General features: G+C 40.3%; 1 protein-coding gene across 2 annotated transcripts in view; it reads right to left on the bottom strand.

Moving 5' to 3' along the window:
- The window catches only part of LOC126426794 (autophagy-related protein 9A), a 151,259-nt gene that overhangs the window by 57,735 nt on the left and 67,317 nt on the right, over positions 1-26,207 (bottom strand). For both annotated transcript variants that reach the window (XM_050088792.1, XM_050088793.1), the window contains exons 7-9: positions 25,432-25,616; positions 17,239-17,417; positions 6,166-6,297 (exon numbers count right to left, since the gene is read on the bottom strand). In XM_050088792.1, coding sequence (XP_049944749.1) covers positions 6,166-6,297; positions 17,239-17,417; positions 25,432-25,616 — 496 coding nt within the window. The remainder of the gene's footprint in view (positions 1-6,165; positions 6,298-17,238; positions 17,418-25,431; positions 25,617-26,207) is intronic.

Raw genomic sequence — 26,207 nt, 5'->3', positions numbered from 1 at the left:
CAATTTCCTCCTGCATCTCTAAAGTATTAGAGGAGTTATGTATGACAAACTTATGAAACTTGTAAATAAGAACAGTATCCTATGTAATCAACAACACAGATTCTGAAATAAGAAGTCAACGACAACTGCAATTTACGAGTGCATCAATTCCGTCCTAAACCTGATGGACAAAAAACAGGAATCAATAGGAGTATTTACTGACTTGTCAAAATCTTTTGACATGGTGGCTCATAAAATTTTGCTATCAAAGCTTGAAAGATACAGTATTCTAGGTCTGTCCGACAAATGGATCAGTTCCTTCCTTAATAATCGTAAGCAGACAGTGTGCATCAAGCACACAAATATTGGACTAAAAACTGTATCTGAACACTTATCTAACTATAAACAAATTAAATGTGGTGTACCCCAAGGAGCAGCAATGGGGCCCTTTCTGTTCCTTCTGTACATAAATGATCTAAACTTAAATGTTGAAGCACATAAAACAATCATATTTGCAGATGACACCGCAATACTACTAAAAGGAGACAGCAATGAACAGCTACAGCAGTCAGTAAATGCAGTCAGTAAATGCAGTCATGAAACAACTTAGCAGCTGGGCACAGAATAATCAGCTTGTAATAAACAGCAAAAATGCCATTGCACTAAAATTCCACAATGTTCTTGTCAAGGATATGTTTATCCCATTCGTCTCTATCAATGACGAACCAGTTAGTAACAGTACTGAAACCAAATTCTCAACACTTTGGCTGCAGAGCAACGTCAGATGGAATAAGCATATTGAATATCTCAATTCAGAACTGAGCAAAACATGTTACCTTCTTTGCTCATTAAAATCATGCTGTAGTGAGAAAACAGTAATGAATGCGTATCATACCTACTTTCATTCTCATCTTAGATATGGGGTCACCTTCTGGGTAAACACTGAAATATCTAATAGCACATTTAAACTGCAAGAAGAGCTATTACAATCTTGTTTCAGTATAAGCCTAGAGAATCTCTTGAACCTCTGTTTAAGAAATGTGGTATTCCTCTGTTTCCATGTGTACACATTATGTAATCCCTTTTATTCTTTGAAATAAATGTAATAGGTAAGGACTGCAGTCTGCAAAAAAACTGTGATACACGTGATCACTTACCAGACAAAACAGAAACTTACATATAACTCAAGTCAGCACAGCTCTGTGCCGAAAAGGTACTTTTCACAGGGGAATTAAGCTTTATAACAAACTTCCTGAAAATGTAAAAGCTATTACTGAGATCAATACCTTTGCAAAATCTCTAGTCATATTTACAGCACCACTGTTTTTACTCCATTGAAGAATATTTAAATTTATGAAGTGTGCTATATAAATACTTATGCATAAAGTGTGTTATTGTAACCTTAAATAAGCATGCCTAGAAATGACTTTCAGCTGTATATTTATAACTTGAATTGTCCAATGTCTTATGCATAAGCTACTTTGTAGACAACAGGACCAATAAATACAACAACCACAACAAGAACAACAACAACAGTGCCGGTACATGTATTCAACTGTCAGGGCTATAAGAATGATTATCATTTGTACTTTTAACTCATTCCGTTTCAAAACCATATTTACCACAAATTGATGCATCATCCTAGACAGTTTGCATCATCATCATCATCTCAGAATCATCCTCTATATACATACAGGCACCAGCAATTATAATTTTGACGGTCTACAGCATCATCGGATGATGTTTCTGGGCATTGGTCCCTAGGTACAACTTTAACTACTAAGCCCACTTTACAACCTCTAGAAGTGTACAACATGAATTATGAAACACCCTGTCTAATACAATATATTACTATTATTATTATTATTATTATTATTATTATTATTCTGTTTCCATAGTTTCAAAACTATTATTTCGATTACATGTGGGTTAGGTATTAAGTATCAGTAAGAGCAATAAAAGAGTGAATGCTGTGAATTTTCATAGAATGAAAAGTAGAAAATTGATGCTGGTTGCTAACCATGTGATTCACTTGTAATTGTATAATGGTGATATTTACGACCTGCTAGGATTTTTGGCCACTTACTTTGACTTTCTGAAAACACAATTTGACATTCTACAATCATTCTTCTATCAAATTTTTGCATCAAATTAGTCAATTCTTACGATAGAGTGAATTTTATAGCAACAACACATGGTTTTCGAAAAGTGTAAAGGTCTTCTGTTTTCTGATGTAATTTTTCTATAGGAAAATTTAATCAAATAGCAAAGTTTTGTGCTCCATTGGTGTAGAATTTAATACTCTACACTTTTTGTAACTTCAGAATTTTCAATTAAATGCTTGGTTTTCGTGGCAGAACCAGAAAAGGCACAATATTTTGATGTGTTTTATTTATTTATTTTTAATCACAGCTGATGCTCCACCCACAAATCGGGGAAAACTCAGATCATTCACATTTGACCTACACTTGAGTATTGCTCATCAGTGTGGGATCCGTACCAGGTCGGGTTGACAGAGGAGATAGAGAAGATCCAAAGAAGAGCGGCGCGTTTCGTCACAGGGTTATTTGGTAAGCGTGATAGCGTTACGGAGATGTTAAGCAAACTTGAGTGGCAGACTCTGCAAGAGAGGCGCTCTGCATCGCGGTGTAGCTTGCTGTCCAGGTTTTGAGAGGGTGCGTTTCTGGATTCCAGAATTCCACTAATTTTTTGAAAGCTGAACTCTAATTTTCTTGGCTTAATATTTCAATGTTTATGAAATCATTTCTCATGAACTGTGTGCCAAACGTGCAGGTACATTCTGTGGTATATGTGGGTACTGTTTGCAAACTGTGTTTTGAATAGAGTTACTAGTAAAGAAGTAATAAATTAAAATGTCACAACCGATGTTGCCATTTTACTGCAAAAACAGCAAAAATTTAGTAAGTGATGAATTTTTGTCAGTTTTGTCTGGGGTGTCAGTGACAAAAAGTTTCAAAAAGCTTTGAGATTATATTTAAGGTATGCTAGAAGTTATTACATACTACCATCCTTAAATACTCCGTGAATAAAATCTGGGTACTCGTGTGCCAGAAGTTATGCTGATCCGAGTCACTGACACACTAAACAAAATGATGAAAGGAAGAAAGTTATTGCTTACCAAATTCTTGCTACCTGAGAAGTAAAAAGAGGAACATCGGGCAAGATGTTTTAATTTATTACTTCCGTATTACTTATTCTAATCACAACACAGTTTGCAAACAGTCTCTATCTTTATCATTGCACAACATGTAGTTCAGAAACTATGACTTTATAAACACTGAAGTGATGAAAACTAGCTTTTACTTCAAATGGATTGCAAATTACTCTGATTATATTCATTCAGCGTTTCATAATGGCAGCACTTAGCAACTACCAACAAACTTTAACCCTCGCAATACAAGGTGGGGGAGGTGGGGGGGAGTGAGTGTACTTTATGCTTACTTTTTGAAAGATTTGCAATCTAATCAGTAACTTTATATTTTAAAATTTTAGCACAATATTTGTCATTTTTAATGAATTATTCTACCAGATTCCACATATGCTTTAAAATTTTGTGTTAAACTTAACCCACAAATTTAAATCTCGGTAGCAGATGTCACTTTGCCCAATGTTATATTCAATATTTTGCGATTCAGGACCTTACTTACACATCAATATCTTTTTGTAATGCATGTTGAGAGTAAAAGTCAGCAACAATGAATGAACTATGCATTTTTTAAATTTTTTTTGTGGTGGTCATGAAGTTGGTAGTACACATTATTAAAGTGCGTTGGTATTGCTAAGAGTGTGCTAAAGGTATTTATCTGGTTCCAGACCCTACTTACACATCAGTAGCTCTTTAAAAAGTTAATGGAATTCAACAGAAATTTATGATTTTTCCCCCCTTCTTCTCGGGTGGACATAAAGTAACCCCTGGTAATGTGCATTATAGAAAGTGCTTCAGTATTACTAGGGAGAAGGATAATGGTGACACGGACAATAACATGATGGTGGATATTGTAAATAAATAGTTTTACAGTTAAAGCTGACCACGAAATCCTTTAAAAATTTTTACACAATTATGAACCCCAACAATGAGGACTTAATTATTGGACTCCACAGACCTAGAACTGTGGGCAAACACAAGACCAAAATGTAAGTGTACCTAAGGAAGTTGGAGATTTGAGAGACAACTAAGTGGGGGGCTGCCTATTTTTTCTGAAATAATAAATACACGCAAGACTTCTGCACCCTCATCAGCTATAGTGGGCACAGAATACCGCGGTCAGTAGATGCGCAGTGAGCAAGGCACGAGTGGGGAGAGCGGCAATAGGAGAGTTAACCACAAGTGCCGAAGGGAAAATGCTGAGCGCTGGAGGGGGAGCGCCATTCTAAACTAAAATCTGCACTCACACTTTTTCTAAATATTAAGTGAAGCCCCTCCACACCCACACTTGCATGGTGACCATTCAAAAACCTCTATCAACCTCTCCCTTGGTTAGTATCTAAAAAGAATTCTGCTGAGAATGCAGCAATTTATTTTTGCCTGGCTGGTTACCCATTTGTAACTTTCAGAGGAGCATCATGAGGCAAATTTTAAGTAAAACCTACACAATTCTCTGATTGCCGTGTTCTAACTTGCTTCTTTGCCAAAACACACACAATGTCATCTCCGTAACATGTTGCGCAGGCGCAACTGTGAGAGAATTCTGGACCAGTGGTTTATTGAGTTCATTAAGTGATGAAATGAGGAAAAGGAAGGTCAGTAGCCTATGAAAAGGCACATCTTCAGTACAAAGTAGATGTGTAATGTCTTCACTCATGTTGTTCCAAACCCATAGCATTTTTCATTTCTGAAGCTTTTGATGGCCCTTAAAAATTGCATTCTTTCAGCCAAGAAGTCTGTAGTTAGTCAAATAACACGGTAGATAATGAAGTTTTGCATATTAAGCATATCACAAAATACTCTCCTCTTTGCGTGCTACTATTTGCCAAAATCTCATTTCGATATCTCGAACAGTTTATGAAAATATGAGGAATGTTGCGGACATTTCACTCTGCTGCTGTGTGATCACAAATGAGTGTGCTACATCTCGAGGTTCGTGACAGACAGATACCTCCACCCAAGTCTAAAGAAAAATTCAATATGTTATCTAAATTTCATATGCAGCAACACATTATGTAATATGCACTAAATGCAAAATCATAACGACACCTATTTTTTCATTGTAAACTTTTTAAAATTTTGCACAGTATCTTACTTCCACTTAAATATCACAATAACTATAACCATTAACGAAACTAAGGGCACATAATCACGAAACTGATATACAGAGTTTCAGAAGCAATGGTCAGTATTCAAGAATATGACGGGAATAATCATTCGAAACAAAAAAGTCAAGTAAACAAGGGGGCTAAAATGCATACCTTAAGAGCTATGAGGAATTCTTGATCTTCGATACTGTGAAACAAATCTCTTCTACTGCAAGCTCTTAGCTTTCCATATTTTGGGAAGCGATAGTATGGGCTAAAACAAGAAAAAAAAGTCCAGTAAACATGTGCCCTAAAATGCATAACTTAAGAGCTATGAGCACTTTTTTATCTTCGCTATTTTGAAACATAACCCTTCTAACGAACAAGTGCTCACAACTTTTAAGGTATGCATTTTTGAGCACATGTTTACTGAACATGTTTTTATTGTTTTGATCCATACTACCACTTCCCAAAGTATGGGAAGCAAAGAGCTTGCAGTAGAAGAGATTTATTTCACAATATTGAAAACCAAGAATACCTCATAGCTCTTAAGGTATGCATTTTAGCCCCCATGTTTACTTGACTTTTTTGTTTCAAATGATCATTCCTGTTATATCCCTGAATATTGACAACCACTTCTGAAACATCCTGTATAAAGCAATAAGTAACGCAAAAATGAAATTTTTTTACCAAATAGTTTTTGTAAAATCATTTGAGAAAGATTGCAGAGCACGCGCCTCAATTCTGACATCGCCGACTGGTCGAAAGGTAGCAAACACTGATGGCCGCACCTTCCAAACAAACAAATGAACTCGCCCAGCACTAGCAATGAAACACTTTCACCACACATCGCCCACTGTATCCTTCACAGACTCTTACTACGTTTCGTGTGAGTACGATTCGGGAAGAAGCAACAGAAACAGTGGGACTCACCGGCAGCAGGCGATGATGCCACCAAACACGGTGATGGCAGTGAGGACGTGCTCCACAGTCAGGACATCCTCGTCGTAGATTGTGAGGATCAGCAGCACGGCCAGGAAGGCGCCCGTCATGAAGGAGACATTCCTAAGGGCAAAAACACCGACAATGACAGTAAATTTAACGGGGCTCCATGTCAGGAGAGCCAAAGGCGAGGAGACTATAAAGTTCGATTTAAATTACTTAGCACCTGACGGTTAAGGCCCAAAGGCGGAACTTGACAGCAAAAAGTACTGTGTGGATACAGTTTGCAAAACGCCAAATTTTGCACAGTGACAGAAAATCATTTTAACAGTTTGACTGCTAACCCCATTAATTTGTGGGTACAGAAATTTCAGCAGACAGCTGAGGTCATCAGTCCCCTAAACTTAGAACTATTTAAACCTATCGACATCACACACATCCGTGCCCGAGGAACGATTCGAACCTGCGACTGTAGCAGCAGCACGGTTCCAAACTGAAGTGCCTAGAACCGCTCGGCCACCGCGGCTGGCTGCGTTGAATGTCGACATTTCTGTCGTAGCCCCAAATATTTAAATGACCAAGAGAGATAAGTCACAAGAAGAAAACAGCGTGTCCAAATAAAAATGGAAAAACTTGAGAAACAAGTTTTACATAAGCAACGTCTTCAAAACTTTGTAAAATGTATAATGTTGGTACACTTGCCGCAGAACTTTAAGATAGTGACATGTGCATCCAATGCGGTGTGGTTGCAAAACCTAAAAACTGCTATCTCGACAGCCACTTATAACGTGCAGGCCTGCGTGCATTCTATGATATGCTTGCTACACTGTCAGCACGATAACTGATGACGTGGCATCTAGAGGCCTTTCTTTTCCTAAATGTGTAAGTGACTGATGGTGCAGCATCTCATTTTAAATACCGCTTTCAACTTTATGAGCTTGGAACACACTGTACAAAAATTAAGACAAAAAACTGATGTTTTCAGCAACAGGGCATGGAAAAAGTGCATGTGATCGGATAGGAGGTCTTTGTAAACAACTTGCAACAAGATTTAATCTCCAGCATGAAGCTGTTGATACTTTAGGAGGTGCTATTGGATTTGCACAAACCATATCAAAATTACTACAAAACACGAAAATCTTACTTCCAAATGAAAATACGAGAGCTGTCCAGAAAGTAAGTTACGATTGATCGCGAAATGAAAATCACAGTGAAAATCAGAAATGTTTCATTTGTAACAGTTAGCTACACCTTTCAGCTACTTCTCTACGTAGTCGCCATTCTGACTCAGACATTCGTCGTAGCGTTGTACCAACTTTCCAATAACCTCATCATAGAAGGCATACACCAGTGCTTTCCGCCAATTCTCTACGCTGGCCTAAAGCTCGTTGTCCGTGCCAAAATGTTGTCTTCATAGCCAGCGGTTCGTTTGAGCAGAGATGAAACTCAGTGGGAGACAATTACGGGCTGTATTGAGGGTAACCAAACATTTCCAATTGAAACGATGCAGGAACATCTTCATTGCCCCTGGAGAATGAGGCTGAGAATTGTCTTGAAGAAGAAACCGCACGACAGTTATGTAATGTTGGTTGCATAGCTTCAGGGGAAAATTCTCACCAGGCCCTCGTACTTGGTGGGAGACACTATTTTCTATAACATCTTTACGCGCTCACTAAGAGCTCAGGAATGAAAAGAGTGACATAATCCTACCTAGAGTCATACTGCCCAACGCATCTTTGCAAACCTTTATCGGATTTTCATAGTCGTTTCCATTTCGTGACCGATCGTAACTTACTTTCTGGACAGCCCTCGTACATTAGGGGAATTCCATTTAAAAAAGCGACAACAGTAGTCTGCTATGAAGCCAGTGGTTGGAATTCAGTCAAGTCAGTGCTGGGATCTATCCCGGAGTGGCACATACATTGCAACAACAGTTTTCCACAAAGTGCGGCCTGTTACTGCGTGTGAAAGGTAGGTACCTCAGTATGAGTTAGCAAACATTGTTGTAACTTCCTTCTGTGGCGGATAGGTAGATAATTAGACCCTCTCATGTGGTGCAAGATGTAGCCGTCTCCTTTATGACACCATCATCCGGCAAATTCTTTCAAGCGGCCATCATCAACAGCTCAGTGTGCAGTTCCCATTTCCCAAATACTCCTCTGATTGGATCATCCTTATCCACATGCAATTTCAGCTCAGGAGCAGATGGAAAAAAAAAAAAAAAAGAAAAAAAAAAAAAAAAAAGAAAATCAAATGAACCCTTTTCAACAGTGCAGTGTTGACTGTTAGGAGTGTAACCAATTTTAATTCATGGAATATGATAAGGAAGTAAAATCATGACACAAGACAATAAAAATTTGTGAATAATATCAGAAACAGAAAAATGTATATACAAAGCGATTTCTATACCTAATTTTTTTATGAAGTGCTTGAACAAAATGAACAGTTGTTTCCCATTCACTTATATGTAAAGTAATTATGTTCACTATGATATAATGATTTGCATCACATTTACTCAACATCTGCAATCGATTTAAATTTTTAAGTGTCCTGGATTTTTTGACTTTAAGAGTAGCTAGGTCTAACATAAAAATTTCTGAAATTTTACACTGCAAAATATTGCCCACTCCACTTCTACCCTCCATAAGTACAGTGTCCAACTAATGCACAACCCAATTTTTAGAATATTCAGGATGGGGGTTCTAGAGAAAAATAATTCATACAAAATAAAAAAAATTCACATACTCTTATCTTCACATAGAAACATTTTGATAGTTTAAGAATTTCAGGTGTTGATGCCATAGATGGTAGTTAGTAGTCTTTCCATTTTATCAGTTCTCAAGGCAGTTAACATCCTATGATTATGCATATTTTTCAAAACATGGAAGTTTGCTAAAAGTTACAAATGATGAAGGTTTTTATTAAAAATAATTTCACATTTCTATCGCTCATAGTTTTCTTATTACATTTTTCCCCATATCATCATGACATTTTCACAAATACTCTCATTTAGAGAGGTTATAACATTTTAACAAATCATCAGAAAATTAAACAATGAAAAATCCAGGATGGAATGTAACTATATTATGAAAAGGAAACTTACTACTCACCATATAACGGAGATGGTGAGATGCAGATAGGCCCAACAAAAAGACTGTCACAAATAAAGCTTTCGGCCAGTAATGCCTTTGTCAACAGCACACACACACACACACACACACACACACACACACACACGTACATATCTGCAGTCTCAGGCAACTGATACTGCACACACTCTCTCTCTCTCTCTCTCTCTCTCTCTCTCTCTCTCTCTCTGTGTGTGTGTGTGTGTGTGTGTGTGTGTGTGTGTGTGTGTGTACTGTTGACGACGGCATTACTGGCCGAAAGCTTTATTTGTGACAGTCTTTTTGTTGGGCCTATCTGCATCTCACCATCTCCGTTATATGGTGAGTAGCAACTTTCCTTTTCATAACATTGTTACAGCAGAAAATTTAAATATTTCAGTATTTGAAAGGTGTCTCATGGAATTTCAATACACAATTTTTTTTTTCAGGGAACTTGGAAATAACAATGTAACACACTTGCTCTTGGCCTACATGATTTGAGATGAAACTGCCCTGATGCCTCAGCAAATGTCCTATCTACCAATCCTTTCTTTTTCCCATTCAGCTGAGTAGCACTTCATTAGTTACTCTATCTACCCATGTAGTTCTCAACGTTTTTCTGTAGCACCTCATCTCAAAACCTTCTGTTCTTTTCATGTCTGAACATTGTGTCATGCATGTTTCACTTCTGTGAGATGCTACACTCCACACACATCTCCAGAAAAAGACTACCCAACACAGTAATCTATACTGAATATTAACAAATCTCTCTTTTTCAGGGGTGTTCTTTCAGTGTCTCACTTCCTAAGCTAATTCCCTCTGCATTGACTGGTTTAAATTGTTTCACTTTTTTCTCTCTCAGCTGGGCCCACAGCATACATGATGTCAAAATATGACATTTTTATATAAATTGATTCCCAGCTAGTTGCGAAATTTTTACTGACTCGTGCTGGCCATATTTCTTCACAACAAGCAGGTTTTTGCTAGTATGCCATTGTTGAATGTACCTGTTGATGTTACAGTTAATATAGTATTAATAATAATTAATAAGTATAATAATATAGCCTATGTATGTTTCATATAAAGTTGTTTTACTAATTTAATTACATGGTTCACGATGTGGGTTCCTGTAGTCATGTCCTAGTTCATGAACCACGGGCAACGTATGAGTGGCCAAGTAAGTGGTCCCGACAGTCGGGATACCAGTTACTTTGGAATAAGACTGGGCATCTCTGACATATTCTGGGTCGTGGTCACCTTTGTGCTCATACGGCAAAGACTACCAAATCCTCCAGTTAGTCCCTCAGCCGTTAGGGGTAAAACCCAATGGGACTCGGGGCAAGTAAGGCTAGCAACCTGCTTCCCTGGTATTTTAAATATGATGCTGGCAACAATCAGAGCAAAATGCCTCGGACCTTTGGAGGTGATGGAGTCCCACCTCTAACTGACAAACCAGGGACTCCTAAGATACGACTTGGCAAACAAATGGTAATGAGATGGGGAGAGCTATTAATATCAATGGGGGCTACTCTGGGAAGAAGGTAGAGCTGGCAGAGGCTGCAAGTAAGATGGGGCTGGACGTTTTAGCTGTTAGTGACATTCGGGTAAGGGGTGAGAAAGAAGAGGAAGTGGGAGAATACAAGGTCTACCTGTCAGGAGTCAAAGCAGGAATAGCACAATGGGGTGTAGGGCATTAGATCAGGAAAGAAATGGAACCCAGCGTAGTTGCAATAAGGTATGTAAACGAACGACTGATGTGAATAGATTTGACAGTGTCTAGCAAGAAAATTAGGATTGTATCAGTATATTCGCATTGTGAAGGGGCAGATCAAGATAAGATGGATAGTTTTTATGAGGCACTCAGCGATGTAGTTGTTAGAGTAAAGGACAAGGACAGGGTTCTGCTCATGGGCGATTTTAACGCCAGGATTGGAAATCAAACAGAAGGGTATGAAAAGGTAAAAGGTTATGGGTAAATTTGGAGAGGATATGGAGATGGAGACCAACAGGAACGGGAAACAACTCTTGGATTTCTGTGCCAGTATGGGCTTAGTAATCACAAACTCCTTTTTTAAACATAAGAACATTCACCGGTATACTTGGGAAGGCATAGGAACCAGATCTGTCATTGACTATATAATAACAGATCATGAATTCAGGAAGGCTGTGAGGGACGCACGTGTATTCAGGGGATTCTTTGATGACACTGATCATTATTTAATCTGCAGTGAAATTGGGATTGTGAGGCCGAAAGTGCAGGAGGTCAGGTCCATATGTAGGAGGATAAGGGTGGAGAAACTTCAGGATAAGGAAATCAGGCACAAGTACATAACAGCGATCTCAGAAAGGCACCAGTTAGTTGAATGTAGTCAATTACAATCAATGGAAAAGGAATGGACAAGTTACAGGGACACAGTACTAGAAGTGGCTAAAGAATGTCCTGGAACAGTAGTGTGTAAAAGTAGGATGAAGCAAACAGCTTGGTGGAATGACACAGTCAAGGCAGCCAATAAAAGGAAAAAGAAGGCGTATCAAAAATGGCTACATACTAGAACTCAGGTAGACAGAGAAAGTTACGTTGAAGAAAGAAACAAAGCCAAACAGATAATTGCAGCATCCAAGAAGAAATCTTGGGAAGACTTTGGAAACAGGTTGGAGACTATGGGTCAAGCTGCTGGAAAACCATTCTGGAGTGTAATTAGCAGTCTTCGAAAGGGAGGTAAGAAGGAAATGACAAGTATTTTGGACAGGTCAGGAAAACTGCTGGTGAATCCTGTGGATGCCTTGGGCAGATGGAGGGAATATTTTGAAGAGTTGCTCAATGTAGGTGAAAATACGATCAGTAATGTTTCAGATTTCGAGGTAGAATGGGATAGGAATGATGATGGAAATAGGATCACATTTGAGGAAGTGGAGAAAATGGTCAATAGATTGCAGTGCAATAAAGCAGCTGAGGTGGATGAAATTAAGTCGGAACTCATCAAATACAGTGGAATGTCAGGTCTTAAATGGCTACACAGGATAATTGAATTGGCCTGGGAGTCGGGACAGTTTCCATCAGACTGGACAAAAGCAGTAATCAAACCAATCTTTAAACATGGAAACAGAAAAGATTGTAACAACTACAGAGGCATCTCTTTAATCAGTGTTGTGGGTAAAATCTTCTCAGGTATTGTTGAAAGGAAAGTGCGAGTATTAGTTGAGGACCAATTGGATGAAAATCAGTGTGGGTTTAGACATCTAAGAGGTTGTCAGGACCAGATCTTTAGCTTACAGCAAATAATGGAGAAGTGTTATGAGTGGAACAGGGAATTGTATCTATGCTTTATAGATCTAGAAAAGGCATATGACCGGGTTCCTAGGAGGAAGTTATTGTCTGTTCTACAAGATTATGGAATAGGAGGCAAACTTTTGCAAGCAATTAAAGGTCTTTACATAGATAGTCAGGCAGCAGTTAAGAGTTGACGGTAAATTGAGTTCATGGTTCAGAGTAGTTTCAGGGGTAAGACAAGGCTGCAACCTGTCTCCACTGTTGTTCATGTTATTTATGGATCATATGTTGAAAACAATAGACTGGCTGGGTGAGATTAAGATATGTGAACACAAAATAAGCAGTCTTGCATATGTGGATGACTTAGTTGTGATGGCAGATTCGATAGAAAGTTTGCAAAGTAATATTTCAGAGCTAGTTCAGGAATACAGAAATACAAGTCGCTGAGGAATGAAATAAATAGGAAGTGCAGGGAAGCCAAGACGAAATGGCTGCAGGAAAAATGTGAAGACATCGAAAAAGATATGATTGTCGGAAGGACAGACTCAGCATACAGGAAAGTCAAAACAACCTTTGGTGGCATTAAAAGCAACGGTGGTAACATTAAGAGTGCAACGGGAATTCCACTGTTAAATGCAGAGGAGGGAGCAGATAGGTGGAAAGAATACATTGAAAGCCTCTATGAGGGTGACGATTTGTCTGATGTGATAGAAGAAGAAACAGGAGTCGATTTATTAGAGATAGGGGATCCAGTATTAGAATCGGAATTTAAAAGAGCTTTGGAGGACTTACGGTCAAATAAGGCAGAAGGGATAGATAACATTCCATCAGAATTTCTAAAATCATTGGGGGAAGTGGCAACAAAACGACTATTCATGTTGGTGTGTAGAATATATGAGTCTAGCGATATACCATCTGACTTTCGGAAAAGCAACATCCACACAATTCCGAAGACAGCAAGAGCTGATAAGTGTGAGAATTATCGCACAATCAGCTCATGCATCGAAGCTGCTTACAAGAATAATATACAGAAGAATGGAAAAGAAAATTAAGAATGCGCTACGTGACGACCAGTTTGGCTTTAGGAAAAGTAAAGGGACGAGAGAGGCAATTCTGACGTTACGGCTAATAATGGAAGCAAGGCTAAAGAAAAATCAAGACACTTTAATAGGATTTGTCGACCTGGAAAAAGCGTTCGACAATATAAAATGGTGCAAGCTGTTCGAGATTCTGAAAAAAGTAGGGGTAAGCTATAGGGAGAGACGGGTCATATACAATATGTACAACAACCAAGACGGAATAATAAGAGTGGACGATCAAGAACGACGTGCTCGTATTAAGAAGGGTGTAAGACAAGGCTGTAGCCTTTCGCACCTACTCTTCAATCTGTACATCGAGGAAGCAATGATGGAAATAAAAGAAAGGTTCAGGAGTGGAATTAAAATACAAGGTGAAAGGATATCAATGATACGATTCGCTGATGACATTGCTATCCTGAGTGAAAGTGAAGAAGAATTAAATGATCTGCTGAACGGAATGAACAGTCTAATGAGTACACAGTATGGTTTGAGAGTAAATCGGAGAAAGACGAAGGTAATGAGAAGTAGTAGAAATGAGAACAGCGAAAAACTTAACATCAGGATTGATGGTCACGAAGTCAATGAAGTTAAGGAATTCTGCTACCTAGGCAGTAAAATAACCAATGACGGACGGAGCAAGGAGGACTTCAAAAGCAGACTCGCTATGGCAAAAAAGGCATTTCTGGCCAAGAGAGGTCTACTAATATCAAATACCGGCCTTAATTTGAGGAAGATATTTCTGAGGATGTACGTCTGGAGTACAGCATTGTATGGTAGTGAAACATGGACTGTGGGAAAACCGGAACAGAAGAGAATCGAAGCATTTGAGGTGTGGTGCTACAGACGAATGTTGAAAATTAGGTGGACTGATAAGGTAAGGAATGAGGAGGTTCTACGCAGAATCGAAGAGGAAAGGAATATGTGGAAAACACTGATAAGGAGAAGGGACAGGATGATAGGACATCTGCTAAGACATGAGGGAATGACTTCCATGATACTAGAGGGAGCTGTAGAGGGCAAAAACTGTAGAGGAAGACAGAGATTGGAATACGTCAAGCAAATAATTGAGGACATAGGTTGCAAGTGCTACTCTGAGATGAAGAGGTTAGCACAGGAAAGGAATTCGTGGCGGGCTGCATCAAACCAGTCAGGAAAGGAATTCGTGGCGGGCTGCATCAAACCAGTCAGTAGACTGATGGGGGAAAAAAAAGAAAGAAAGAAAGATCAGAAATGTAAGGACTATGGTATGAAGATTAGCATCTCCAAAACGAAAGTAATGTCAGTGGGAAAGAAACAAACGGATTGAGTGCCAAATAGGAGGAGCATAGTTAGAACAGGTGGACAGTTTCAAGTACTTAGGATGCATATTCTCACAGGATGGCAACATAGTGAAAGAACTGGAAGCGAGGTGTAGCAAAGCTAATGCAGTGAGCGCTCACCTACGATCTACTCTCTTCTGCAAGAAGGAAGTCAGTACCAAGACTAAGTTATCTGTGCACCGTTCAATCTTTCGACCAACTTTGTTGCATGGGAGTCAAAGTTGGGTGGATTCAGGTTACCTTATCAATAAGGTTGAGGTTACGGATATGAAAGTAGCTAGGATGATTGCAGGTACTAGTAGATGGGAACAATGGCAGGAGGGTGTCCACAACGAGGAAATCAAAGAAAAACTGGGAATGAACTCTATAGATGTAGCAGTCAGGACAAACAGGCTTAGATGGTGGGGTCATGTTACATGCATAGGAGAAGCAAGGTTACCCAGGAGACTCATGGGTTCAGCAGTAGAGGGTAGGAGGAGTCGGGGCAGACCAAGGAGAACGTACCTGGATTCGGTTAAGAATGATTTTGAAGTAATAGGTTTAACATCAGAAGAGGCACCAATGTTAGCACTGAATAGGGGATCATGGAGGAATTTTATAAGGGGGGCTATGCTCCAGACTGAATGCTGAAAGGCATAATCAGTCTTAAATGATGATGATGATGATGATGATGATGATGATGATGATGACATCTATGTGGAGGGACATTTATAAAACACATGCCAACTAAGTAGCAATGGTAAACTGTATTGTAGGTACAATTGCAGATATGTTCATTAACACCCTAGAAAAAAATGTTTCATTTCTAATTGGTTACACTTATCTAAATTACAGTAGTGATATATAGTTTTGCTGACATATTACTAATAACAGCTGGAGACAATAATGACATAAAAATAGTTTACCACAGTTAAACACCTTAGTCCAAAAATAAAATTTACAATAGAAACAGGAAAAAATCTATACATTGTGGACTTACAAATAAGTGATAGCAATAACCGTGACATATTCGAGGTCTACAGGAGAACAACCATTATAGATAACACCATAAACAAAAATGCATGTCATCCAAACTCATACAATTATGCACTTTTCAAATCAATGGTTAATAGAAAATACAAAATGAACTTACAACACCAGAGTACATAGCACAAAAGGATAATTTCTACTTAGAAATAGTGCTCAAATTATATGAACCAGACACAAAATCTAAAACAATACTCATACGTAAAGACATGATAAATGAAAAGGGAAAACAGACATAAAATGAGGCAAACATACATAGCAACAACACACTTACGCAGCATATCAAACACAGTGAATAAATTAACAATGTAGGAAAAGACAGATTACTACTTTCCGTAAAGAAGCGTCAAGTTGCAGACAGGCACAATTAAAAGACACTCACACAAAGCTTTTATTCACTGTCTTCATCAGCAAGATTTGATGACTGCTTGGCTGTTGTTGCAGGGTTTACGAGAGTGAAGTAGACAGCTGAAAGCTTCAGACGCCACGGAACTTCAGTCAAATGCACAATGTGTGTTTGCTCTGAACGTGTATTACAAAATCTTAGTTAATTTTGTTAAATGTCAATGCACATTTACATCAAGAGTTTAATTTACCCCCACTGTCTTCCATGCAGTCTACTTATGTTTTCTAATAATGTTCCGGTATTGTCACCTGTCGATCACCTTAGATAATATCTCAAACCGCACGAACATCTCTACACGTAATGCTGGTCCGAGGAAGGTAATTGTGTTGCCAATTTTCCACACATCCTCGTTCTTCCTCAAACTCTTTACGCCAGGCAAATACACACAATCACGATGACGTTCGATCACCAAATGGTGCAGTCAATTGCTGGAAAATTTCTGTCGCTTGCACTCCTTCACAAGAGGAAAAAATTTATAATTATGCACTGCGCAGCAGAAAAACACACCTGTTGCTCAGACATCATGAGCGTTACTGATGACGCCGACAGAAGTATGTAACAGTCGGCTCCCCTCACTCCTAATGACCCCATCGAACAATACTAGAAGCGTGGGTCTGCTCCTAGCTGATGCTCAAGAAGAAAAATCCCATTTATTGTTTATCTTTAAGTGTGTGTGTGTGTGTGTGTGTGTGTGTGTGTGTGTGTGCCGTATTTTCCTGTGAGAAAGTGTATTATAGGTGTAAAACTGATTCATTGCCTATCACAGCAAGAGGTTGCTATCATTATCCACAAAACCTGCAGATAACTAAACTAAGCTAAACTAAAGCAGAGCTGAGCAGAGAGTAGCATGACTCACTTGGCGACAACGGTGAGCAGTGGCGAGGTGAAGCTGCCCATGTAGCGCGAGGCGGGCCGGTAGGCGCGGTTGAGCCGCGCGTTGAGCTCGTGCTCCAGCTCGTTGAGGTGGCGCAGGTAGAGCCGGCCGAACAGCGACCAGCGCCGCGTCCCCAGGCTGCCCGGCTCGCGCTTTATCATCTGTCGGCACGCGAGCGGCACAGATTACTACGGAGCACCTCCTCGTGCCCCGAGAGAAGTTCATAGAGCACTAACGAGCGACCGAAGTTAACGGAGACGAGTAGAAAAAGCGGTCCTCGCAACACGAGAGTATTACAAAATTATTTCCGAGCTCAAAGGGAATTTCTGAATGGAAAAAATATTCTTTTCGGAAAACAATATTCGGGTGGTCTGACTTGAGTGAAAAACTATAAATACGATGTAGCTTAGACACTATACATAGCTCTTGCCATTTGTTGAAGTTTTAATACTTTGCTCGTCTCACATGTACATATGAAAATTGGAATTGTTTTAGTTTAACAGAATTAATGTACATTCAATTTTAAAAGTAACCGTGAATTACTTGACACTGTATTTCGTCCAGTCATAATAAAAACAACATTTACTATATTCAGGGGCCTGAAGACTGTGTAAGATAACACCAAAATCAATTGCAATTAAAGTAACACACAAAAATACAGCTAAAGGTGTCATCGTTGTTACATATGTAATATAACAACAATTGTCACCCCACAAAGTATTGAAAGATGGAAGTACCAAAATCTAATTAAAAGTTGTGGGTATGTATTACCAACACACCTACATACCATAAGTATACCTACTAATACAAATCATAATGATTGTCAGAAATATCTCAAATATGGGACAGCAGTTGGTAATAAGAGATCACAGAAATGATACCAGAAGTGTGTTCCACAAGCATCACTAGTACAAAATATAAATACATGGAAACTGAAAATGAAAATACCAGTTAATAGGGGCTATAAATATTTTATGCATAGTGATACACAAATAAGAATGATAATAAATAAAATAAACTTAATTTTGTTCTTCATAGATGTTCTATACAACTCCCCTTGGTCTGACAGACATCTAGGCAACAATCCAAGTCTCACCATACATTCAGAGCGAGTGCAGAGTCACAGACGTGCACATCAGAAATGCATATTTTGAGTTATGTACTAGTTTCTGGCAACAGACCCACATAAGCAAGGTCTTTCACATAATCCCAAGAAATCTCTGGGTGTCACATCCAGCGATCTAGGTCATCGAGGACAGAGCATCATCATTTTGTCACACTGCCAGTACCCAGCACACTACAAAGATAAATATCTTCTGCAAGACCCATCTGAAGACAAGCTTGAAATCCCTTGATAACTGGTTCACAGAAATGGACAAATCTCTATTTACATTCAGTCAATAAACACAAGAATTCGACAGAGCTCTGAAAGACCTACGTCGAAACAAGTTCCCTGGAGCAGACAACATTCCAACGCAATTATTGAGATACTCGAAAGAGCCAGCCACGGCAAAACTATCCCCCTGAGGTGTACGATATATGAGGCACACGAAACGTTCTCAGACTTCGAGAAGAATGTAATAATCCCAATTCCAAAAAAGACAGTTGCTGACATTTGTATTATTGAACTACTAGTTCAATAAATTGTGCCTGCAAAATATGAACATAATTTATTTACAGAAGAATGGAAACATTGGTGAAGATTATGTTTTAGAGAAACACAGCCCACAATTTATCTCAAGATGATAAGCCAAAGAAATTTCAACTTACGTTGTAAACTTGGAGAAAGCTTTTGGCAATTCTGACTGGAATACATTCTTTCGAGTTTTGAAGATAGCAGGGACAAAATACAGGGAGCAAAAGGTTATCCACAACTTATACAGAAATCAAATGGCAGCTACAAGAGTCAAAGGACACGAAAAGGAAGCAGTGATCGAGAAAGGACTCGGGTCATAACCCGTCCACGACATTACTCAATCTGTACACTGAGCTAGCAGTAAAGGAAACTATGGAGAGCTTTGGAAAGGTTATTAAAGTTCAGGGAGAAGAAATAAAAATGTTGAGGTTAGCAAATGACATTTTAATTCTGCAAGAGACTGCAAAGGACCCTGGAGAGAATTTGAACAGAATGGATAGTATCCAGAAAAAGAGAATATAAAATGAGTACCAACAAAAGTAAACGAAGGTTAACTGACTGTATAAGGGGAGTCAAATGAAAACGAAGAACTTGCCACAACGGAACCATTGAATGGTTCAATTCAAAAGGAATCACCACAGTTTTCCACTGGGATACGAGACGATCAGTTCCCGTTTCGTAGAATGCAGTTGGCCACTGACGGATCCACAACCACACCGTCCCTCGCACTTCCTCGTCAGAGTGAAACAGACACCCGTGCACGTCTTTCTGCAGGTTGCCAAAGACACGAGAAATCACATAGTGAAATATCTGCACTGCACAGAGGATGCCACAGTGTTCCCCACTGAAATAGGTGAAACGTGGCCTTTGTCGGGTCCGAAGTGTGGGACTAGGCAATATCGTGCAACAGTACGATTCTACCCGACAGAATTCCCAGGTATTTTGACTTCACCGTGTGTCGCACTTTCTAAAAAGTCTCTTCGTAACACTGTGCACCGATTGCAGTTCCACACTCGAGCAACTCGACAAGCAGGAAGACCCTGCAGTTGAAGGAGGAGTGTCTGAACAGCTTTGGATATTTTGCCAGAGGAAATGTCGGCTGTCTCTGCTGTCGGCTTTGGCGTCTGCACTCGGGCTGCCGGATGGAAACATCCTATCGCACGATAATGCCCGGCCTCACACTACCATTCCAATGAAGGCTATGCTTCAGTGATTTGAATGGGAAACACTGCAACATTCTTCATAAAGCCCAGCTCTCTCACTGTACAAATTTCACATCTTAGGTGACCAGAAGAAAGATATGCATTGATACCAGTTTCACTCAGACAAATAAGTGAAAGAGTAGATGTGGTTGAGTATCCATCAGCAGCTGACAATGTTCTATAAAACACGAATTCATTACCTTATCTACCAGTGAGATAAACGTCTTCAACTGTGTAGTGAGTGTTTTTGAACAGAATCATTCCGAGGTCCCGTTATGGATACCCCTCGCAGTCAAATTAAATCAGTCAATGCTGGGGGAATTAGATTAGGAAATGAGACACTTAAAGTGGTAAATGAGTTACATTACTTGGGAAGCAAAATAAATGACTACTGATGAAGTGGAGAGGGTATAAAATGCTTGGCTATAGTGAAGTAGGCATTTCTGGAAGAAGGAGAAGGGGGAAAAAAAATGAATAAATTTAAGTGTGAGATGGTCTTTTCTTGAGATATTTGCCTGCAGTGAAACCTCGTACAGAAGTGAAACGTGTACCACGAACAGTTCAAACCAAAAAAGAACAGATGCTTTTGAAATGTGGTGCTATGCAAGAGTGGTGAAGATCAGAAGGGTAGATTGATTGATTAACACATGTTAAGACATTTATCCCACTGGAAGACGAGACGATCAGGGAAGTGTGATAGGACCGCTGTTGTTCCCTAGATATATAAATGATTTGGTGGACAGGGTGGGCAGCTGGCTGCAGTTGTTCGCTGAAGATGCCATTGTGCACGGTAAGGTGTCAAAGTTTAGTGACTTTAGGAAGGTACGAGAAGACTTGGACAAAATTTCCAGTTGGTGTGATGAATGGCAGCTAGCCCTAAATGTGGAGAAATGTAAGTTAATGCTGATGAGTAGGAAGAACAAACCTGTAATGTTCGGATACAATGTTACTGGCAACCCGCTTGACACAGTCGAGTCATTTAAATATGTGGGCGTAACGTTGCGAAGCGATACGAGGTGGAGTGAGCGTGTGAAAACTGTGGTAGGGAAGGCAAATGGTCGACTTCTGATTAATGGGAGAATTTTAGGAGAGAGTGGTTTACCTGTAAAGGAGACCGCATATAGGACCCTGGTGTAACCTTTCCTGGAGTATTGCTCAAGTGTTTGGGATCCGTACCACGTCAGATTGAAGGAGGACATTGAAGCAGTTCAGAGGCAGGCTACTAGATTTGTTACCAGTAGGTTCGAACGACACATAAGTGTTGTGGAGATGCTCCATGAACTCAAATGGGGATTCCTGGAGTGAAGGCTACGTTCTTTTTGAGAAACACTACTGATAAAATTTAGAGAACCGGCATTTGAAGCTGACTGCCGAACAATTCTTCTGCCGCCAACATGTATCGCGTGCAAGGACTATGAAGATAAGAAATGAGAAATTAGGGTCATACGGAGGCATACAGACAGTCTTTTTTCCCTCACTCTATTTGCAAGTGGATCAGGAGGGGAAAAGACACATAGTGGTACATGGTACCCTCCGCCAACAACCGTACGGTGGCTTGCGGAGTATCTAGTAGATGTAGAAGTAGATGTAGATGTACCGAGCTGGATTGGGGAGAAAATAACTCAAAGGCAAAAGTTAACCCTCTACTATCCTGGTTACATATATGTAATTTAAATTTTGTACGGGTTTTACTGGTTTTTAGCCAATGCTAATTCACCAATTCCCACTGTTACACATTTATACAAGCCATGCAGTGCATCCTGTGACGAATAATTGGAACTACTGTAGAAATATTATCTTTACCATATTTGTAACTTCTTAGGTGCTCCAGGGCAGAAGTTGGTCGCCATCATGTCACACAAAGTATGTGGGCTCCTCTGTGTGGATAATATGTTTTTAATCAGATAAATACCAAATATTTTCTCTCTAAATAAGTACTAGTGGACCAATTATTTGTATTCTTTTGGTTTTGCATATTGAAATACCCTACGAGTGTTGAAATGAACACGTTGTGTATGTGTAACAGTGGGCATTTAGGGTTACGTTTATGAATGTCCATATTGTGATGTTTAGGCATTTTCTTTTACTTCCAGTTAACGATTCTTGAGGTTCTAAATAATCCCGATACAACTGATTTTTATAAACTTAACGATGAGGACGATGATGAAATTCTGACTAACGGTAGCACGTACTACGACGGTGGAGGAATTTCTGCTCCGGAGGTGTTGCAAGAGTCGGCAGTTTTTGATTCAGTAAATCCTGCAGATGTTCCAGAAGGTACAGAGTTGTCATGGACCGATGGTGACTTTTCTCCAGAAATTCATCCATTTGTGCAGCTTCCAGAAGAAGTGCTCACCCCTCTGCAGTACTTCAGAACTCTTGCAACACTCTGTGTTCAACAAACTAATATTCCAGAATGAGATTTTCACTCTGCAACGGAGTGTGCGCCGATATGAAACTTCCTGACAGATTAAAACTGTGTGCCCGACCGAGACTCGAACTCGGGACCCTTGCCTTTCGCGGGCAAGTGCTCTACCAACTGAGCTACCGAAGCACGACTCACGCCCAGTACTCACAGTACTCACAAAACGTGATTAACAGGGGGAAATGCTTTACCATGTTAACATGTCTTCTTTCGTGTGGCGTCCAGGTCTTCAAAAATCTTCTACTTTGTTTCTGCGTGAAAAGTAGTAGCTGCTCCGAAATCTTGCAATCGTCCAGGAATCACTAATTTATATAAATCAAAATTGTCTTGAGATTAAATGCAATGTATTTTATGTTGCTGCTTCCATCCTCTGAATTTCATACAATTTTCCACAGTACGTCTGCACATCAATAAGTTGTTTCTCATCTTAATCAGACCAAGACTAGCTAATAAGTTTTTACGTCTGCCTTAAGCTTCCACTCTCTAGAGACAAAAGACGGATAGAAGACAAAAAGAGTTAAATTTTTAGTACTTTCCTTTTCTTATATACTTTCTCTTTGAGAATCATGAAGCTTTTGACAAAATTTGCTGCAGTATCTCTTAACACAATCAGTCATCTCGAGAGAATCGGTAATCCGAGAAACACGTTGCGTAGCACCTCACTCAGTGACCGACAGGCAGCGACTGACGTGCTGTAAGGCGGGGACAAGATTCACGCATGCGCTTAAAAGGTCTCTTCCTTTACTGTGTACAGTGGCGCTGTGCTATCGTCTCTATTTTGCGCGGGAAAATCAAAGGTCGGGTACTTTTTAGACAGACCTCGAACAATTGATATTACTTGTTGTGGGGTCCTAGAGGGTTAAATAAAAGGAGGGAATGGTTGATAGGAAACACGCTACAGCATCAAGGAATTGTCAGTATGGAAATGGGGGTGGGTGGGGGCGAGAGTGGTCAGTATTGCAGAAAAAAAACCAAGACTAGACTACACTGACGTGGCAAAAGTCATGTTATAGCAATATGCACATATACACCCAGACAGTGGTAGTATCGTGTACACGAAGTATAAAACGACAGTGCATTGGCAGAGCTATCATTTGTCTCAGGTGAATTATGTGAAAATGTTTCCAATGTCATTGTGGCCACACTATGGGAATTACGATACTTTGAACGTGGAATGGTAGTTGGCGCTAGGCGCATGGGACATTCCATTTTGGAAATCATTATGGAATTCTGTGACAAAAAGTGTTAAGAGAGTGCCGAGAACACTCGATTTCATCCATTATCCCTCACCACGGGCAACACAGTGATTGACGGCCTCAACTTTATGAACGAGAGCAGTGGTGACTGCGCAGAGTTGTCAGTGTTGACAGACAAGCAACTCTTGTGAAATAACCACAGAAATCAATGTGGGATGTAAGACAAACATATCCACTGGGATAGTGTGGTGAAAGTTGACGTAAATGGGGTATGGCAGCAGATGGCTGAAGCAAGTGCCTCTCCCAAACTCACAATTGTACCAGTTGGGTCCTGGTTCGAGAGTGGTGCAGACTCCACTAATCAAGTTGTCAACAAAGCACCGAGTAAGCTGTTCGTTGTTCCATAATGGTGTGGACTGTGTTTACATGGAATGCACTGGGTTCTCTGATCCAACTGAACAGATCATTGAATGGAAATGGTTATGTTCAGCTACTTGGAGACCATTTGCAGAATTTGTGGACTTCGTGTTCCCAAACAAGACTGTCACGTTACCGTGCCACAATTCTTCGTGACTGGTTTGAAGAACATTCTGGACAATTCGAGTTAACAATTTGGCCACCCAGCGCCTGATACAGATGCAGCAGAGATCACTATTACTGCAATGACTTGTCGAGTCCACGCCATGTCGAGTTGATGCGTTACACTGGGCAAAATGAGGTCCGTCACAATATTAGGAGGTATACAGTAACATGTGCAGTAAGAAGCTTCAAACGTATGTGGGTTGCACAGATTCGGAGATGAAGAGGTTCGCACGGAATGGAGTAGAGTGGAGAGCTGCATAAAACAGCGGTCATCCACTGCAGTAGTAACCCTCGGGAGACCTGAGCGAGGCATGTCGTCGACAGTTCCTGTCTCTCTGTATCTCCTCCGTGTCCAAACAACATCGCTTCAGTTCCCTTCGAGACGCCTGGACACTTCCCTTGTCGAGAGTCCTTCCTGGCACAAAGCAACAATGCAGATGCGATCGAACTGCGGTATTGACTGTCTAGGCACGGTTCAACTACAGACAACACGAGCCGTGTACCTCCTTCCTGGTGGAATGACTGGAACTGATCAGCTGTCAGACCCCCCCTGTCTAATAGGCACTGCTCACGCAACAATACAAAGGGTAGTTAAAACTTTTGCCATTTCATTATGGGGCTGCTACAGCAAGCAGTATGTATGATATGAACAAAAAACAGTTTCGGTTGCAGTGTTATCATTTTCTAGTACTTCCCGAAGGCGCATTTCACCTCGATTTTGGCATCTTTGGATTGACCGATATTTGGTAGCAAAGGGTACACGAGATACTGTACATAAAAATATCCCAGCAGTTAAATGTTGCTTGTCAAACCTTTAAAAACGCTAAACAGTGTCTTTATTATGGCATGTGGCAATTTAAGCCAAACGGGTTCAGGCCTATAATAAGTCTTTACATTATAAACATACCGGAGACATAATGCATACGCGCACACCTCCGAAACGTTATTGACTTAAGGATTCGTCTCGGGCCCGATCCCGTTCGGTTTGCTTCGGACTGCGCCACGTGCTGTAATAAGGACACCGTGTAATGTAGTACTAAAGTATACGTGACCCGAAGGACACACAAAGGATCGGCTCGACGTACTCGCGAATGTGTGAGGGTGGCAAACTTCCAAAGCGGGTGCGCAACTGACCTCCGTGTAGTTGAAGACGGAGTAGAGGATCTGCCAGAGTGTGATGACGGGCATGAGGGCGAAGTTGGCGACGCCGACCCACAGCATGTGTGTGGCGAGCTGTCGCGCCAGCTCCTGCCGCCGCGCCGCCTTCTTGTAGTCCTCGCGCAGGTGCCAGCTGTTCTCGAACGGCGCCCACGGGCCCCCTGTCGGCAGACGGCCCCGCTGCAGCACAGTCGCCACACACCACGCGGTACCACTCTTTCGCCGTTTATTGTACAGTGCACAGTCTAACGGCAAAAACTCGTCTTACATTAATGATCTTTCCTTCATTGGGGACCACAGTCTATAAAGGTTTTTAAGGAATAACTCTGCCGCCACGTAAGTGGCACGGACTTCAATGCGAGATGCCTTTAATAGGTTCCACAACGAAACATTGTCTCGAAATTTGGTAGAATACCCGAAGAAATTCTGGTCGTATGTAAAGTACACAAGTGGCAAAACGCAATCAATACCTTCGCTGTGCAGTGCCGATGGTACTGTTACCGACTACTGTGCCGCTAAAGCGGAGTTATTGAACGCAGTTTTCCGAAATTCCTTCACCAGGGAAGACGAATGGAATATTCCTGAATTTGAAACATGAACAGCTGCTAGCATGAGTTTCTTAGAACTAGATACCTTAGAGGTTGCGAAGCAACTCAAATCGTTTGATACGGGCAAGTCTTCAGGTCTAGATTGTATACCGATTAGGTTCCTTTGAGATTACGCTGATACAATAGCTCCCTACTTAGCAATCG

This window comes from Schistocerca serialis, chromosome 11 (genome assembly GCF_023864345.2).
Source record: "Schistocerca serialis cubense isolate TAMUIC-IGC-003099 chromosome 11, iqSchSeri2.2, whole genome shotgun sequence".
Classification (NCBI taxonomy): domain Eukaryota; kingdom Metazoa; phylum Arthropoda; class Insecta; order Orthoptera; family Acrididae; genus Schistocerca; species Schistocerca serialis.
The sequence above is the reverse complement of the archived record's forward strand: the minus strand, read 5'-3'. Positions and strand labels throughout refer to the sequence as shown.